The following is a 20,289-nucleotide window of genomic DNA, read 5'->3' as shown; positions in this document are numbered from 1 at the left end:
TTTATCATTTCTGGTTCTGGTGGATGTGGATCAAAGGAAGATACCCGAAGGGAGGGCTGAGTGTATTTGTGTTTGAAACCTAGCGTGTTCTGTAGATTCGCTAAAGCAGCTTTAACGGTGGGTATTGTAGTGACCTCTGACCTTTATGTATTATACATATTTTATATTGTCACAATAATCTGTTCAGATATTTACAATAAAATCATTAATTTGATTTTCCACAAAATTCATAAAATGAGGGTTAGACTGTCCCTCTGCTTAGAAAACTTAACCCACAGAATAGGTCTAATTGTAGTAGGACTCCATCTCCCATGCCAAATCACAATATTACTCCGGTCTCATCTCGTCCAACTCCAGCAACACTAAGACATTATTTTCCATCATGAGCAGCATTTTTCAGCCTCCCGACTCCTTACCCATCCATCTTTACTCTTCAGAAACCTGTAACTCTCTCCTTCAGTTTTTTAATGAGAAGGTCAATGGAATCCATCTCTCTTTACCTCATTCCTCCCCTCCCTCTCCTGATTTATTTGAACCCACCATTCCGTTCTCCTCCTTTGAACTTCCCCATCCCTCAGAACTATTAGATTACATCACCAAATCCAAACCTTCCACCTGTCAACTGGACCCTATTCCAACAGTTTTAGTTAAATCCTGCCTTTCTTCTCTGCTCCCTTTTATAACAGCCATTATTCATTCCTCACTATCCTCTGGTATGGTCCCCTCCCTATTCAAATCCGCTTCAGTCAGCCCTATTCTAAAAAAACCTGGTTTAGATCCCAATGATTTCAATAACCTCCGTCCCATTTCCCATCTTCCCTTCATTTCCAAAGTCCTTGAGAAAACTGTTGCATCTCAGCTCCATTCACATCTCACCCGCAATAACCTTTATGAACAGTTTCAGTCTGGCTTCCGTCCCCACCACAGCACAGAAACAGCTCTCATCAAGATCACTAACGACCTACTCATTGCTGCTGATTCTGGTTTAATCTCTATTCTTATTCTCCTCGATCTGAGTGCGGCCTTTGACACCATTTCTCATCCCATCCTCCTTAATAGACTCTCTTCCTTAGGCATCACTCACACCCCCCTCAGCTGGTTTCAATCTTACCTTACTGGCCGCACTCAGTTCATCCAGTTAAAATCCTTTACCTCAGAACCCTCCCCAGTCAAGTCAGGTGTGCCCCAGGGCTCTGTCCTGGGGCCCCTCCTCTTCATAGTATATCTCCTCCCTATCGGCAAAATCTTCCGCAAATTCAATATCCAGTTTCACTGCTTTGCGGATGACACCCAGCTCTACATTTCCAGTAAGCCCAACTCAACTCTCCCACCATCCTCCCTTACACTCTGCCTCTCTGAAATCAAATTATGGTTCACCTCTAATTTCCTCAAACTCAACGGCAATAAATCTGAACTTCTAGTTGGCACTAACTCCACCCTCTCAACATCTGACAGCTTTTCTTTAACTATTGACAGCGCCATAGTCTCCCCCTCCCCTCACGTCAAGAGTCTGGGTGTCATTCTCGACAGCTCACTTTCTTTTCAGGCTCACATTAATAACTTAATTCGGTCAGCATACTTCCATCTACGTTCCATAAACTGTCTCCGCCCCTCACTGACCCCTCACACTGCCGCCATTCTCGTCCACAGCCTCGTCACCTCCCGTCTCGACTATTGCAATTCACTTCTTTATGGTCTCCCCAACAAACTCCTTCATAAACTGCAACTGGTCCAGAACTCAGCAGCCCGTATTATCACCAGAACCCCTTCCTTTCACCACATCACGCCGGTTCTCCAACAGCTTCACTGGCTCCCAGTTAAATTCAGGTCCATCTTCAAAATTCTCCTCCATACCTTCAAAGCTATCCACAACCTCTCTCCTCCATATATCTCAGACCTTATAAGTATTCACACCCCATCCCGTTCTCTCAGATCTTCTTCCATCCATCTTGCGGTTCCTTCTGCCCGTCTTGCTACCATGGGGAGCAGAGCTTTCAGCCGCTCTACTCCTCGTCTCTGGAACTCACTCCCCCCAGACATCGGGAACATCGACAGTTTTACCCTTTTCAAAACCAAACTCAAAACACACATGTTTAAATCTGCCTATGACCTTTGATTTTATTGAACTGTTTCTCTCTTTGTTTTTCTTGTTTGGGTTTTATTGTTGTTTTATTGTATTTTATTAAGTGTTTTCTGTCAAGTGACCTTGGGTGTTCTGAAAGGTGCTTTTAAATAAAATGTATTATTATTATTATTATTATTATTATTTAAATGATTAGAGATCATATAATTATTAGGAATTATTATGAAACATCAGAATGAGAAGGTTTTATTGACGCACATGCGAGAAATCACAACATTAGGAAATTGCTGTGGTGCTTGGTGCTAAAAGGATAAAAAAGCAGATAAGCAAAAATAAGAAATAGGCACAATAAAATAATACAGGAAGGCAATAATTAGAGAAATGGCAACTATATACAAAACATCTTAGGTACTGATCAGAGTGGGACAGTCGGGCGCAAACAACACAGGGTCAGCTGACGGGAACAAAGCGACTGGAGTGGGCAGTCTTAGGATTGTTGTTCATGAGTCCAACTGCAGAGGGGAAGAAACTTCTTGTGGCGAGAGGTTCTGGTCCGAATGGATCGGAGCCTCCTACCAGATGGGAAAAAGTTTATGAAATGAGATGCCTTTATTGTCATTATAGACGTATACAATGAGATTGAGAGCAACACCTTTTGCAATGCAAAAACAAGCAAGAGAGATAAAATATGTTTCAAACAGAAACAACATTAATTTAAAAATAAAAACGTAGAAAGAATGGAGAAAAAGGGGGATGCACGGTTCTCAGGTCTGAATGCAAGCATTATGTGAAGCAAACTAATTTCAAATATTATTTACAAAAATCTGATACCCAGTGCGGGTTATTGCACAGATTTCACAGTCAGAGTTCCTACACATGATCAATATTAAACAGGAGTGATTAATATATTTTGTATGTTAGGTGGTATTAGGGCTAGTTATATATCACAGAGTAGTTCTATCACAGTGAATGTATGGAAGAGGGCTGGTAGTGCCTTTTCTTTAACCGATTCAGTGCATGTGCCAGTTTAGAGTGGTGATGGATTTGGAAAAGAAACTGTTCTTGGATCTATTTGTTTTGGTGCTGATGCACCTGTAGCGCCTCCTGAGGGCAGCATCTTGAACAGGTCATGACCAGGGTGGGAACTGTTCTTGATGATGTTTTTAGCTCAGTTGAGACAACGGGAGGAGTAGATGTCTGCCAGGGGGAGGAGAAGGCAGCCAATGATCTTCTGAGCTGCTGTTACTACTCTCTGAAGTCTCTCCCTGTCTGCCATAGTGCAGTTGTCGTACCATACTGTGATGCAGAATGTCAACAGGCTGTCGATGGATGAGCGGTAGAAGGTCAGCAGCAGGTTAGGGTCCAGATAATGTTTCCTGAGATCCCTCAAGAAGTGAAGCCGCTGTTGAGCCTTCTTAAAGACTGCTGCGATGTTTTCAGTCCAGAAGAAATCAGCAATGAGAACACCAATGAACGGGAAGGTGTAGATCACATATGTCAGACACAAGGCCCGCAGGCCAGATGCGGCCCGCGGAGCATTTTTATGTGGCCCGCGAGATAAATATCAAAAATATATTAAAACTGGCCCGCTGGCCGATTTTACCGCAAAGACTTCAACTCCCATGATGCTTTGCGGCGTCAGCGCGGAGCCGACGACGCCCCCTCCTTTGGGTTTTTTCCGCCTGCTGCCGGTCTCTGCAGCGCCGTTGTCTCGACAAACTAAACACTCCTCTCACTCAGCGCCAAGTTCACTCAGCTATTTTCTGACGTTGAAGCCCAGAAACGGAGATTCTAGCCGCTCAGTAATGTGTTCACGACTGAAAGAGAAAGTTTTCCAACTAATGTCCAGACAGAGCTGATATAACTCCAGCGAGCAGCGACACGCTCAAACCAGCACGGCTCTGTGGTCGTGTTTCCTCCCCGACACACAACAACGTGGTCAAGCTGCTCAGACATGTTCATCAGCACAAACCTATGTGAGCACCTGTTGTCATCTAATGTTGTCATTATTATGATGAAGATGAACAAAACAACAGGAGTCTCCTCCTCAGCTCAGATCAACCCCATGATGCAGGTATCTGGCTGGAACAGGTGAGCATCACAGTAAACCAGTGGAGCAAACTGAGCTTTAAATATGTTGGTTTGATGCTCTTTTTCTGCTCCAAAACATGAAAGTTAACAGGTGAGATGTTGCATTTTCATTTAAGATAAAATGATATTTTATTTAGTTGTTGGCCCGTGAGAAAAGATTTAACCTACAGTAAACAGGAAGTGGAAAGGCTGCAGATAGATGAATAGAATAGAAAATCCCTTTATTGTTCCTCAGTGGGGAAAGCTAGACGTCACAGCAGCGATGACACGTATTACAGGAGAAAAAAGGAGAATAAAAAATAAGAAAAATGAATAAACAAGAAAACATAAATCCTGAATAGATTTTAAAAATGCTGATTATACCACAAGTAATGAATACCACTGATGCCTTTTATTTAAAACCGACTTGCTCGTGTGTCATTTGGTTATTCCACATTCAGTGTTAATGCAGAAATATGTTTGTTTCCAAATTTAAAGGTTCAAAATTGCATTTATGTTGATAAAGAAAATGTGCAAATTTGCCATCACTTTTTCAAAAATATTAAGTTTGGCCCTCGACTCCATCCCAGAGTTTCATTTCGGCCCCGTGTGAGTTTGAGTTTGACTCCCCTGGTGTAGATCATCTCCACACACTTGCCATTGATGTAAAGGGAGGCTAGGTCCGAGCTGTGCCTCCTGAAGTCCACAATGATCTCCTTAGTTTGATGTGTGTTCAGGGCCAGGTTGGTTTCTGAGCCCCAGGCTGCCAACCTCTCAAACTCCTCCCTGTAGGCTGCTTCATCTCCGTCTGAGATGATTTTGATCACTGTGGTGTCATCAGCGAACTTAATGATGAGGTTCCTGTTATGAGCTAGTACATACACCATCACGTAGTGTAGCCATCCTCTGTTCAAGCTTCACAATGTGTTTATCTTTTTCTACAACAAGTTTATGAGTTATTTCATCTCATTCGTCAACTTACTGTCCAAAGGAAATTCAACAACAAGAGTCAAGAACAAGTGACTTTGGGAAACTGCAGAATTTTCCTGCTTCCTTCTGGACTGATTATTAGACCTTGCTACCAGGCTGTCTCTAGGCTCCAACATCAGCTACCTGGCCTTGCTACCAGGCTGAGCGAATCACTTCCATAGAGGTTTGCGGAGATCTTGGACAGGATCAAGAGTAACACAACCTGAGAGTTTCCCAATAGCACAAACTGTGCCAAAAGGTGCCCAAAATGGTCCAAGAGAGGTCCACCTGGATTTCTTTAAACTAAAACCTCACTAATTTTTCTATACTTCATTTTTTTTCATGATTTTTGGGTCAGTAAATGTTCAGACCCTATTCTGTAGATTTCTAGATGTTTTAGGCTGCAACTAGGTATTTTAGAAGGAATTTTAACATCATAAATTGGATTTTTTTTTTGGCGCAACAGATTTTTTTCTCATTTCTGCTGTGTTCCAGATCGTGTTACTCTCAATCAGTGACATAAGGGATGCTTTTTAGATTTTTAGAGGAAACTTTAGAGTCTTACCTTTATTTTGATACCAAAAGATCTTAAATAAACCTTGTAGTTTGAGATATACTCAATTCAATTTGGGTACATCTTTTTCTTTTCCTTATTTTTCTCCCCCGTGTCCTGTCTGGCTGTGAAGCAAGCAGAACTGATGTCTGAATGCTGATGACAAGCCTTACAGATTTACTCTCAGGTGGAGCATCAAAGCGTCTGCTTTTAATGTCACGACTGATACTTAAAACTTTATTGTTATTGTTGTTGAATGCTTTGTAATTCCGACCAGACACGGAGACAGAGGTGAAAGAGAAAGGAAGACAGGACCAGAGTGAATAGGGTGTGTATGGGGAGCATGAGTGGGTATCCAGCGTGTATTTTTGTAAGTCTTGGGTCGTATGTGCATGTGTGAGCATGAGGGAGGGAGTGTGTGACTGTGTTTGTGTATGACTGTATGTGTCAGGTGGGGCCTTTGACTCCTCCCTTCTACTGGGACTTCTTTTGATGATATAGATCTTCGTCCCCCCTCCCCCTGCCACACCTGGTGTGGAGTGCGGTGCCTTGGTCTGCCTGAGTGTTCGTGGCTCCCGGATCAGGAGGTTTAAGATTTTTGGCATCTGCCTGATCAATCCCGGTGGCTGCCTGGTGGGATCTGGGTCCCTGGGCTCTGTTGGGTCCAAAATGCTAACAATTTGATAGGATTAATTTTATTTACAATATAGATTGCCAACTGTTACTGGTATTTTAAAATATATTTATAGATATTCTTTATAAAATGCCTTTTGTAAACAGTGTGTTTAACGTGCTGATTAAAAACAACTTTCTTACCTCAGATAACTCCATTGCTAACACTAGCTCAGCTCTATTATGAAGAAGCAATGCTCTGGTGTTGACTCTGCTTTTCCTGCGCGTGCACATTGGGAGGTGTGGCTTTCGGCTCTTTCAGGAAGGGCGGGGGAGTGAGCAACAGCCGTTCGAATTTAAAAATCTCCTCCTCCTCACCCTGACGGCGTCATTTTACGGAGCGTGCCTTTAAGACCTGTGTTGAACGTGCCCAAGTCCATACTTATGAGAGCACCATGTGAGCACCTGTGTGTGTACACGCTCTTGTTTATGTAAGGTTTCTCTATAGGAGCGTCCAATAGAGAGTGTGAGGGGCCACAGATCCGCCCCCAAAGATGTGCAGGAGATGGAAGGAGCTCCAAGTCCCAGAGATCCAGGAGCTGCCCCAGAGCGCAGGGACCCCAGGGAGACTGTAACCAGAAAAGCCCCCGCCCCCCTTGAGAGGCACAGAGGATCGCCCCGGGGGGCCACAACCAGTTCCGGGAGATATCAGCGGCAAGCCCACAGGCCCGCCTGCAGCCTCCCACCCCCCAGCCGGCCGAGCCCGGGACCCAGCGACCCGGGACCCAGGGGTGACCACCCCCGCCGGGGACCCAGCAGAGCCCAGGGACCCAGACCCCCCCAGGCCGCCACCGGGATTGATCAGGCAGATGCCAAAAATCTTAAACCCCCTGACCCGGGAGCCACGAACACTCAGGCAGACCAAGGCACAACCCCCCACACCAGGTGTGGCAGGGGGAGGGGGGACGAAGATCTATATCATCAAAAGAAGTCCCAGGAGAGGGGAGGAGTCAAAGGCCCCACCTGACATATACAGTCATACACAAACACAGTCACACACTCCCTCCCTCATGCTCACACATGCACATACAACCAAAGACTTACGTCTCGGCCCGGTCGCTCCGGTCATCACAGGATGGTCGGCTAGCAGTGCCTACACCACGCTCAGGACAATCCAGACTCTTCTCATGCATCGTTCCACAAATGTGGAATGACCTTCCAAGCACTACCAGAACAGCAGCTTCCTTTTCAATTTTCAAGAAACTCCTGAAGACCCTGCTCTTCAGAGAGCATCTTCTAAACTAGCACCCTCCCTGCACCCGCCCCCCCTCTCTACTGTCCACTCCTTGTTCCCTCCTCTCCATGACTGATGTCAAGTTGTTGTTGTTGTTGTTGTTAGCCTCAAAGGCAATATGCTGATAATCACTTGTAAGTCGCTTTGGACAAAAGCGTCTGCTACATACATAAACATAAACATGTGACCTCAAATGTGCCCCGACTCTAGCAACTTTTAAATCTGTATAGAAAACCTTCATGTTTTCATCAGCCTTTGAATAAATGTTCTTATGCTGCACCTTCTGCATTGTAACTACTCATCCTTTAACTTTAACTTTGTTTCTTTTTAATGGTTAAATTTTCTGTCACGTTGGTTTTAATGTTCTGGCTTTTCTTGCGAATGGAAAGCACATTGAATTGCCTCTGAATGAAATATACTATATACAGTAAATGATAATGAAAAGTGACCCGCACTTGTATAGCACCTCTCAGAGTAAGGACTCCAAAGCGCTTAATATTAGAAAAAGAAGAAGAAAAAATCATTTCTATAGCGCCTCTCAGGATAAAAATCATGAGGCGCTTCACAAAAACAAAAAATGTAAAAATATAAAAAAGAATTAAAAAATTTTTTTCAAAATATATTTAAAATGAGCAAAAATAGACAATTGTGATTAAAAAATGTAAAGACAGAGAGAGAGTGAACAGGAAAGAGGGAAACCAGTGGATCCTGAGGAAGGTGGAATAGGTGGGGAGAGCAGAATAAAGAGAGAGAGGTGAAGAAGGTCATACAAAAGCCAGCTTGAACAAGTGAGTCTTCAGCTGCTTTTTAAAGGAGACCACTGAGTCCACTGGTCTCAGGCTCAGGGGGAGAGAGGTCCAGAGTCTGGGGGCCACAGCAGCAGATGATCTGTCACCTTTGACCTTTAGCCTGGTGCTGCACAACCAGTAGGCTTTGATCACTGGACCTCAGGGACCTGCTGGGGGTGTAGGGACTAAGAAGATCACCAATGTAAGATGGTGCTTGTCCATGTAAGGCCCTATAGACCAGAACCAGGATCTTGAAATGAACCCTGAAGTTGACTGGCAGCCAGTGAAGCTGGAGGAGAAGCGGGGTGATGTGGGTGTGTTTGGAGGACTTGGTCAGAAGCCGAGCACAGGCGTTCTGAACCACCTGTAGACGGTTCAGGGAGGTTCTGCTCAGACACGTGAAAAGAGAGTTACAGTAGTCTAAGCGTGAGGAGATGAAGGTGTGGAGAACTGTCTCAAGTTCAGAGCTCTGCGGAAACCCCTACTGCAGAACATCCCAGGAGAAAAGAACTTCCCCCATTTTCACACAAAACTACCTACCATGGAAGTACGGCCAAAACCATTCAAGTTCTGACCCTGTGATCCCTACCCACCGCTCCAACCAAGCAAGCAAAATGTCATGGTCAGTCCCATCAGCGGCTGCAGTTAGATCTAATAACAGTGGCGCCACAGAGAAACCATAATCTAAAGATACATAGCTGTCATTTAAAACCCTAAGTAAGACACATCCACACTCGGGTGAGATAACTTCATCCGCGCTGTACAGAGCTGTTTTAGGCTGAGTGGTACCCTTCGAAAACCAGCTTTGGAGTGACAGGAGACACACCATCAGGGCCAGCCAGGGACTTTCTGCGCATTCAGAGTCATGGATTGCTTCCTCACATCTGCCTGTTGTTGTGGAGGTGTGTGATGTGAGGTCTTCCTGAGTGTGGGGTAAGGAGCAGGGGTTAAACCAGACTGTAAGTCGCGAGCTCCACCAAGCAACAGCTGTTTTTTGTGTTTACTACTTTTTCTTTTTCTTTATTTTTTCACGAGTAGCACATGTATCCTTGTGTACGACCGACAAACCTTACTGGACATAAAAGACGGATTTTCTCATTGCTTTCCGGAGTTCAGGTTTTTCATCACGAACCCGCCATTTGCAGATCCCCCATTCATCTCACCTGAGACGCCTTTGTTCTGGGCCCGTGGAGGCCTCAAGCGCCGACGCAGAGGGAGAAGATCTGGGGTTCTGGTTCGACTGAGACGGCGCACTAACAGACCACCATTACCCAGTTTACTACTGGCTAATGTGCAGTCCCTGGAGAACAAGCTGTGCGAGCTTCGGGCTCGGATCTCATTCCAGCGAGAGATGCGGGACTGCAGCGCAATCTGCCTCATAGAAACCTGGCTATCGGACAAAGTACCGGACACCGCAGTACAACTACCGGGGTTCTCCGTGCACCGCGCGGACAGGTCACAGGAGCTTACTGGGAAAAGCAGAGGTGGAGGTGTGTGTTTCATGATCAACAACAGCTGGTGTGATTATGCGAACGTGCACCCGGTCAAATCCTTCTGCTCTCCGGACCTGGAGTACCTGATGATTAAGTGCCGGCCATTCTGGCTACCGAGGGAATTCACAGCGGTGATTATTACGGCTGTTTACATTCCCCCACAAGCCGACACTGACCAAGCGCTCAGAAAACTGTACAGCGCGATCAGCAATGAGGAAACCGTACCCCCAGAGGCGGCGTTTATTACAACCGGGGACTTTAATAAGGGTAACCTGAAGAAAGTCTCACCAAAACTACACCAACACATCCATTTCAATACACGCGGAGATCGGCTACTCGACCACTGCTACACCTCTTTCCGAGATGCGTACAAAGCCCTCCCCCGTGCCCCATTCGGCCAATCAGATCACCGCTCCATCCTGCTTATACCCGCCTACAGGCAGAAGCTGAAACAGGAAGCTCCAACCCTGAGGGCGGTGCATCGTTGGTCGGACCAATCGGAGTCTGCGCTGCAGGATTGTTTTGATCGTGCGGACTGGGAAATGTTTCACGCGGCTGCTAGAGACATTGATGAGTACACAGACTCAGTCTGCGGATTTATCAGGAAATGCGTGGAAGATGTTGTCCCATCCAGAACAGTTAAATCCTTCCCGAATCAAAAACCCTGGATTAATGGAGGTGTGCGAACGGCGCTGGCGGCGCGGAGCACCGCCTTTGCCTCCGCGAACACATCGGACTACAAACACGCACATTACCAACTCCGGAAGACGATCAAAGCAGCCAAACGTGAGTACAGAGACAGGGTGGAGCAACAGTTTGACAACCCCCGGAGTATGTGGCAGGGACTAAACACAATCACAGACTTTAGAGGGAGAACCAGCACACCGCAGACCACGGCCTCTCTGTGTGAGGATCTAAACGCATTCTATGCCAGATTCGACACAGCGAACACCATGAGACCGGACAGTGAGCGCACCGCGGATGACGTCAGTGCGCACACTGTGTCTGAGGAGGATGTGCGGAGGTGCTTCAGGAGGATGAACGCACGCAAAGCTACTGGTCCGGACGGGATTCCCGGCCGCGTCCTCAGGTCATGCACGGGTCAGCTGGCTGGAGTGTTTACACACATCTTCAACCTTTCCCTCTCTCTGTCTTTAGTCCCAGCCTGCTTCAAAATGGCCACCATTGTCCCTGTACCCAAATCCTCCACCATCTCCTCATTGAATGACTGGCGACCTGTAGCCCTGACGCCCATCGTGAGCAAATGCTTCGAGAAGTTGGTCAGGGACTTCATCTGCTCTGCACTGCCCGGTTCACTGGACCCTCTACAGTTTGCATACCGCCACAACAGGTCCACTGATGATGCCATAGCCCTGACACTCCATGCTGCCCTGTCACACCTGGAGAAGAGAGACACGTATGTGAGAATGCTGTTTGTAGATTACAGCTCAGCATTCAACACCATCGTTCCCTCGAAGCTGGACTGGAAACTGCAGGATCTAGGACTGAGCAGCTCCCTCTGCAGCTGGATCCTTAACTTTCTGTCTGACAGATGCCAGGTGGTCAGACTGGGCGGCACCACCTCATCCCCCGTCACACTGAACACTGGTGCTCCGCAGGGGTGTGTGCTGAGCCCTCTCCTGTACTCACTCTACACCTACGACTGCACGGCCACGAGAAACTCCAACAACATTGTGAAGTTTGCGGACGACACCACAGTGGTGGGTCTCATCACCAACAACGATGAGACGGCCTACAGGGAGGAGATCAGCGCCCTGACCCACTGGTGTCAGGACAACCGTCTCACCCTCAACGTCACAAAGACAAAGGAGATGATAGTGGACTTCCGGAGGTGCAGAGGAATACACACCCCCATCACCATCAACGGCGACGCTGTGGAGAGGGTGAGCAGCTTCCGTTTCCTTGGAGTTCATCTGGCAGAGGATCTTACGTGGTCAGTGCACACGGAAAATACGGTGAAGAAGGCACAGCAGCGCCTCTTCTTTCTGAGAAGACTGAAAAGATTTGGCATGAGCCGCCGCATCCTCAGGATCTTCTATCGCTGTGCCACTGAGAGCATCCTCACTGGATGCATCACCGCCTGGTATGGCAACAGCACCGCTTACAACCACAAAGCTCTCCAGAGAGCAGTGCGGTGTGCAGAAAGGATTATTGGAGGCGAGCTTCCCTCCCTCCAGGACATCTACAGGAAGCGGTGCCTGAGGAAAGCGGGGAGGATCATCAAGGACTCAAGTCACCCCAGCCATAAACTGTTCAGACTACTTCCATCAGGAAGGAGGTTCTGCAGCATCCGGTCCAGAACCAGCAGACTGACAGACAGCTTTTTCCATCAGGCCATCAGACTGCTGAACACATCGCAGACACCTCACCCTCACTACTGAAACTCCAACATTACACGCTCCATACTGTACATTAATGCCACTGCTCTGCACAGACCAGCCTCTGTATATTTATATCTCTCATCTTATTGTTTACTTTATTCATTTCTAAAACATGTATATACACACTATACACACACTCACACACTCACACGCACACACGTAGAATAAATAAATAAATAAAATACTAGCACACACATTTAGTAATGTATATACCTTACATACTATACATATTATTACTTAGATTAGCCATTTTTATATTTTGCGTGTTTTTACTTTACTGTATTTTTGCACAACTCTGTTGCTGTGAAGCTCGCACACAAGAATTTCACTCGCCTGTACTGTACCAGTGTACCTGCACATGTGACGTGACAATAAAAGTGATTTGATTTGATTTGATTGTTATAACTCACCCTGATACATGATAGTATGATGCTGTCCTGGCAGACGTGGGTGTAGGAGCTGACGATATCTGTGTATTCATCTAAACTGTCCGAGGCAGCCCTCTGTCTGCCAGGCTGTGGTTTCTAAGCATGTGTGGAGCCTCGTTGCTCCTGTTGTTCACTTCACAACAGGTTTGTATGCTGAGATCAGATAGGTGGTCACGAGGTCAGGAAGTGTGAGTGCAGATTGGGGCTCTGCATTTTAGGCTCCCGTTACTATGCTGTAACAGTGATCCAGTGTTTTCTCCTTTCTGGTTGTGCATTTAATGCACTCTTTATATTTGGGAGGTTTCTGGCACAGATCAGCTTTGTTAAAGTCTCACAGAACCATGATGAGTGAGTCTGTGTGGGTTTGCTCCATGCACAACATCTGCTCCGTGAGGGCTCACTGAGCCTCCTACACGTCTGCATCTGGCGGGACGTAAACAGCGGCTAGAATGAATGAAGTGAACTCACACAGAGAGTAACATGGTTTACAGTTGATTAAAATATATTCTAGAGAGGGACAGCGATGCTGAGCCATCGCTGTCACACCCATACACCAACCACTAATCGATGTAGAAAACACACACCTCCACCCGTGGTCTTGCCGGAGAGAGCCACTTGCTGATCGGCACGCAGAAGATGAAACCCTCCAGCTGGAGTGCGCAGTCCGGGATGTCCTCACTGAGCCACATTTCTGTGAAGCAAAAGACACAAGATGAGGAAAAGTCTTTATATTTCTCATCTGGTCCAGCTCATCCATTTTGTTCTGGAATAACGGCACATTAGAGTGGAAGATCCCAGAGCCATGCATAATCTCCTTTCTGCAGATGCATGAGCGCACCGGCTCACTTTCCTACTCAGTCTGTATCAAGTCTGTCGCGGATGCAACAAAAACAGAAAATAAATCAGCTGATGTCGTAGTGTTGTAGCATGTGTGTCCTTCTCTCGTGTAAGAGAACCCAGCTGCCTGTAACCTCAGTGACCTTATTCAGAAACCAGAACTGGGTCAGTGTGCTGAAAGCTTATGTGCCATTTAGGCACAGTTAGGATGATGCAAACGGCCAATGACAGGCCCACAATATATAAAATGTTATGTATTAATAAAAAAAATTCTGAATGAATGACTTTTTCAAAATGAACACATTCTTTCATGGGCCCAAGCTCTGACTGTATGAAGGGGTATTGATCAGGCTTTGTGTACTGTTGGATTTTCCTCAGAAATCTGGTCACATGCCTCTCGGTGTCCATGGATGGGACTCTTCTCCTCTCTGGGTCACATGATGAAACCGTTCGTCTCTGGGACATTCAGAGCAGACAGAGTGTCCGCTGCCTCTCACATAAAGGTAAGTGTAGTGGCGACCAGTTTCCTTAGGTTTTACGTCCTTAAGCCACTGCTGCACTGAGGTGACGTCTTGTACGCAGGCAAAAGAAGTCCAACGTCCAAACGATCTCAACTGTTGAATATTTTTGGTGTATTCATCCAACTTGGAAAGTATTATATACATCTCCATCTCCTGCTGCTTCACCTGCTCTGGTAAAAAACTATAGGCCCACCCCAGTGCATGCTGGTCCAACACCAGTCCCCGCTTACAGAAAACAAACACCTCTTCTTTCTGGCTGATTCTCACAGGCAAAACAAAACTAAAATCATCATTCACCAACAACTAAACCTTATAAATAACCCAACCACTGTAGGTAACCCAAGTAGCTCCAACAGGAAGCGCTGCTCTGTTGCACCATCTCAATCAGGTTGTAACTAGTCTGAAAGTTCAGTTAAAACTTCACAAACCCGAGCTGCTGTGTTCTCTTTTGAGGGGAGAGAGTTTCTCCTTTCATGACCTTTAGCTTGCCATCTGAGGCCTGCAGAGTCTGATGTAAGACCATTCCTTCTTTCATTCATTCATGCATGCATTTGTTCAACTATAAGGACACCAGTCATGGCAGCCCAAGGTACTGAACATGATCAAATTAAAGTTGGGTTTTTGCAGATCTTAAAAAGTGTAATAATCAAAACTTTACATTTATGGCCTTAAAAAGTCCTGAAAATCACTGATTTCCATCAGTTAGCCTTGAAAAGCAGATGTCACAATCTTTAACTCTTTCATGGGCTTAATCATGGGCAAGCAACAAAGCTCAAGGAACCCGAATCTAACCACTGCATTCACTTAGGGTTCAAATGTCAGAGCAGAATCTAGCTTCACACCCAAATCAGCCATCAGCTCCACACTTTGACCTTTACCTATCATGCGAGACCTGTAGAATCTGATGTCACGACCTTTGAGCCCTTCTCTATTTGAGTTGCTTCTCTAAAGGTTGTTCTCTTCGTCCTTGTGTAAACACACACCTGTATGCACCAGAGCAGCAGTCGGGTTTAGGATCAGTCAGCACATCTGAGCCTGAAGGCTCTGATTTTGGAGGTGAACACAGACTGGAAGGGGAATCTAATCAGGGCTGTTATTTTAGGACTTGTTGAACATTTACTGAGTTTTCAGGTCTTGTGTGATCCGTATTGCTCTGTTGCTGCTGACAGGAACTTGAAGAACCGTCTCACTTAATAATCAACACATAAATATTTAGAATCTGAATCAAATGTGTTTGTCATTGAACCAGCGTCCCAGTACAAAATTAATGTCTAAGTTCAACCTTTCCAAGCGCACCAAACGTACAACACATAAAACGCTTATGGCGGCGCCCTGTGTGGCGGCGGATTCTTCGGCTCCCAGCACTACAGGAAATCTGTTGCCTAGTTCGTCGCCCACAACTGAGTTTTTTGGAGTAACTGCTCAGCGAAACAGAACAAAAATTGTAAATGACCATCAGGTTATGTTAAGTTTTGGCAATCTCAGTCATTCAGGTCTAGTAAATCCAGAGACTCTGGACACACTACTGAGCCTTGGTTTGCTGTGGCAGTCAGACCCAATGGACTACAGAGCAGCGGAGTTTCGTACCAGCACAGACCACCAATGGAGACGCAGGAGGCGATGTGAGCGGAAATAGAAATGCAGCTGTTGCCGTGGATTTACAGCTAAGTTAAAAGCTAACCCATTCCAATGGCATCTTCCATCTATCTTGCTTGCCAACGTTGGCTCCTTGTAAAGCTAACTGGACTATATAAAGCTGGATTAAACCACAAAAAGGGAGACAAGAGGCTGCTGCATCCTCATTTTTATGGAGACATGGCTAAAGTCATCTGTTCCTGATGCAGTTATTAGCTCGGAAGTTACAGCAGCTCTTGCTTCTTTACTCTCTTTTATCCTTCGCTTGTCTTGTGTTGAATGCCTTTAATGCCCTTTTTGTGGGCATATATTTCCTCAACTGCACGATCCACAGGAGTACTTTTGTGTTGTTTGTGTCAAAATGTTTTACTGCTTTCTGAAGTTATTGGGAACACACTGGGCAATTCCTCTAGCTCCATCCATGCACCTATTGTTTACTGGGGTTGTCACGGTGTGAAAATGTAACCTCACGGTTATTGTGACCAAAATTATCACGGTTTTCGGTATTATCGCGGTATTTTTTTTAAACGTGCTACATTTTCACACAATTAAATAAACCCTGTATGTCAGGAAATATTGACCTCAGTTTGTGTCTAAATTTTGCCTAAAATGTGTTATTTTGTAATTATGTTGTTTATTTGTTTACATTTTTCCCCTTTAGTCTTTAAAATACCAATATTTGCCCATAACTTCTTATTTTTTGTCTGTTTGATGTCATCATTTTAAAAATATTAGATCAGATGATACTCAGTACTCAAGTAGCCTTCTAATCAGATACTTTTTTACCCTTACTTGAGTAATAAACCCTATATCAGGAAAATATTGTCCTCGGTTTGTGTCCTTCCAGTGAGCTTTGCAGATGTGGGAAAATGTCATCAGGCAGTAATCATTGTTAAATTCATAATTATTCTCGGAGAGAGACCAACTCTTATCTGCCCCTGGGAGCCCCGTAATGCATAGCGTCATTTCAACATGGGGGTGTCCGCGACACGGTTTATATGCAGGTAGCGGCGCTGCGGCTGCTTTATATAGCGACTCGTTGCGTTCTCCCTCAACCCAAATCCTCGGATCACCCATTTTAGCTAAAACGCTAACGTTAGCTTGCCTTGCGTTGACTGTAGAGTTGTGGGTGATGGTCACGCAGATGTGTCATGAGATTTGAAGCGTTGCTGCCTTTCACAGACACTTTTTCTGCTCGTGCTGCAAACAGGATAGCCGTCTTCTATCAGCTGTCCCTAGACATTCTTCAGATATCTAAAACATGCCCGTACTTCCCACTTTGTCTTCTTTGAGGGATAATAAATGTCCTCCTGAGAGCTGCCGTCTCCTCCTTTGGCCATTATTTCAGCTTTAGCTTCAAGAAAGTTTTGGTTGTAAACAACAAAGTGCGCATGTGCCGCCGGCAACTTCAGCAGATGATACGGTGGCTGGTAAGGGTCACCGCGCCTACACCGCAGCCACGGTAATCCACCGAGATAATATAGTTTTTAAAACCAAGACGGTTATTATTACTGTCAACTTTTTTACTGGGGTTTACCGCTACACCGGTTACCGTGACAACCCTAGTCCAGGCACACTCTCACTCATTCAAACAACAGTTAAAGCAGAGCAACATCTAAGACAAACAAACAACAACAGATAACTAGAGATGCGTTTCTATTCAAGGCAAACGCTCAAAACCCCAAGCTAAAACAGAGCTGCGTTTATATTTCACGCCGAAATGCTCTTAAACCCAATTTAACCTCTGGTCACCTAGCATTTCTCTCAGTACCACAAAAGACAACAACTTGTCTGACCAGATCCGTATGGTTCCCTGCAGCGACGTCAAGTCGCAAGCACCGACCTCCAGCGAAAGCCAGTGCTGGAGGCTTTTGGAGGCGTCGCGACACGTGTCCGGCGGTGGTTTTTGGCGTCGAGAGGAAACCCGGGACCCCGGCTCCAAGGACCAATAATGTCAAGGATTTTATCAACAACCCAGTGCCAGCAACCAGAGAAAAGTAAACGAATGACAGACAAGTATCCAGATTGCAATGAGGAGGCAGAAGCTACAAGGCTACTGCCCCGAGCTCCTGAACTCCCAGTTTATTTATAACATGAGATAAGGAAGTGTGTGAGCGTGTGAGTGTGAGTGTGAGAAGGCTGAACAATAACCTGTAGAATAATTAGTCATCATGCTAGAGCAGCTTCTCTGTGAGGACCACACCAGCTTCTGCCACCATCAATAATAATAATAATAATAATAAATAACATTTTAATTTCCTTTCTGAACTATTTCGAAGTTGCATCTGCAAACGAAACGTAGCGGGGAAACAGGTAAACAAAACTACTGTTTTAAAAAGAACTACATTATAGAATTGGTGAACTTGTTGAATCAAACACACACTGATCTGGTGTAGATGAGATCTGAACCGGATCACTGCAGGAACAAAACTCATTTTAAAGCCATCATTGGTTTCTGCACAGATTATTCAAACATTTGATTTAAACATCTTGTTCATTCAACACAAATCATGATTGTAACTTATGAGCGGTAACGTCAGTAGGAGTGGTGTGTCTTCTTGTACGGTAACAGAACTTTCTGGATTTGGAGGCCTGACAGATGGTGGGTTTATGTCTGCATTTGAAAGGTTACTTCCTGGTCAGTTTGTTGGGGAAATTTTGACAACTGGTACGTCACAACATCAAGTAAAGGGTTCAGGGTTCCCACGCGTCCTGGTAAACCTGGAAAATGATAGTCCAATTTTCCAGTCATTAAAAACACATGGAAAATGGGGGGAATTGCAAAATGTCCTGGAAATTTTTGAGTTGTCCTGGAAAATAATTTTCCCTCCTTGTGGATAAACAAATGGATTAAATATTTTGGGCAGTATTGGGCTGTAGCGCTTCTCCTTTCATTTCTGCATCTAGCCTGTACAGCGCCCCACATGACGCTTCCAACCAATCAGATTGCATATTCCCCTTCAGTTCTAGTTCCACTTCTGTTTTTCTAACTGTCTTTTTGGCTAGATTTACAGATTTTTCACCCCTAGATTTATTTCTCTAAAGAAGGGCCAAAAGTAGCGACTCGGTTCACGAGTATTGCTTTATCGCAGTTTATAGAGCGAGAGGTTTTTCTCCTCCTCTCTGTTGAGTGACAAAGGAGCAGCGGAGAGCTTTTGTTTTTTTCACTCATGCGTTGAGACGAGCGAACATGAGGAGAGCTTCGGGATAGCAACGGATAGCAGGTAGTCTACCGGACCCGCGCTCCACTCAGTAATTCATACTAGTTCTACTGTCCGACAGCAGAAACAAAAATATGTGAATGAGAAAAATGTCATGAATTTGATTCTATCAAAATACTAAGTATGTGCTCAGAGGACAGAGCCTCAGCTGTTCATACTGTTTTTAGCTAGCTACACAGACCGCAGCCAGGAGGCAGTGAGAACTGAAGACTGGCATGGTCATTTGAACAAAGTTGTTAACGTAATTAAATTGAATTCAAGACGGCTAAATTAATAACTAGAATGATTTTAAGTGGTAACTATATATTTATCATAGTAATGTTACGTACAGTCCAGACTAAAATGGTAGCGAACAACTACAAGTACTTATCTCTGAGGTAGAAAAAAAAATATTTTTCAGGTCCAATATGTGTGTGGTGTTAGCGGGAGATGTTAGCCTAGTCATCTACCCTGAATCTTGTTTCTGGATGACTGGACTAACCTAAAATGACCAATACTGGAACAACAAAATGCAGTTTAACATCCAACTATGTGACATAAGCAGTAAAGTGTAATGTGGTGTGTACAGTAAGTATAATACATAGAATATGAAAGATATAAAAGAGCTAAGGTTTTAAAAGCAGGCCTAATTTATTGAATAAACAGTCAATATAAACAGTAACAATCTTTCAAAATATGTCTTTGTGTCCTTTATAGGCAGGAGTGAGTGATGTCAGGAAGACGGTGCCAATTCAAAACTTCAAAACTGGCTTTTTGTTAGCCCCGAGACTCTCTGTCTGTGTGTTGGGGTTTACCCCGGGGGACAAGAGGGTAGCTTCCTTGCGCCTTCGGGTCGGGGAACGGGTCCTGACTGTTGTTTGTGCTTATGGGCCAAATATCAGTTCAGAGTATCCACCCTTTTTGGAGTCCCTGGGATGAGTGCTAGATAGTGCTCCATCAGGGGACTCCATTGTCCTGCTGGGGGACTTCAATGCTCACGTGGGCAATGACAGCTTGACCTGGAGGGGTGTGATTGGGAGGAACGGCCCGCCTGATCTGAACTCGAGCGGTGTTTTGTTATTGGACTTCTGTGCAAGCCGCAGTTTGGCCATAACGAACACCATGTTCGAACATAAGGATGCCCACCGGTACACTTGGTACCGGGGCAGCCTAGGTCACAGGTCGATGATAGATTTTGTAGTCGTATCATCTGACCTGCAGCCACATGTTTTGGACACCCGAGTGAAGAGAGGAGCGGTGCTGTGAACTGATCACCACCTGGTGGTGAGTTGGATCAGATGGCAGGGGAAGATGCCGCGTAGACCTGGCAGACCCAAACGCATAGTGAGGGTCTGCTGGGAACGCCTGGCAGAAGAACCTGTCAAGATGGTCTTCAACTCCCAC

At 45.4% G+C, this 20,289-nt stretch overlaps 1 protein-coding gene across 1 annotated transcript in view; it reads left to right on the top strand.

The window, feature by feature from the left end:
* The window catches only part of wdr18 (WD repeat domain 18), an 88,744-nt gene that overhangs the window by 38,751 nt on the left and 29,704 nt on the right, over positions 1-20,289 (top strand). Inside the window, exon 7 of the mRNA XM_070554402.1 lies at positions 13,908-14,032. Coding sequence (XP_070410503.1) covers positions 13,908-14,032 — 125 coding nt within the window. The remainder of the gene's footprint in view (positions 1-13,907; positions 14,033-20,289) is intronic.

This window comes from Nothobranchius furzeri, chromosome 8, assembly GCF_043380555.1.
Source record: "Nothobranchius furzeri strain GRZ-AD chromosome 8, NfurGRZ-RIMD1, whole genome shotgun sequence".
NCBI lineage: Eukaryota > Metazoa > Chordata > Actinopteri > Cyprinodontiformes > Nothobranchiidae > Nothobranchius > Nothobranchius furzeri.
This window is presented reverse-complemented; position numbering and strand designations above follow the sequence as displayed.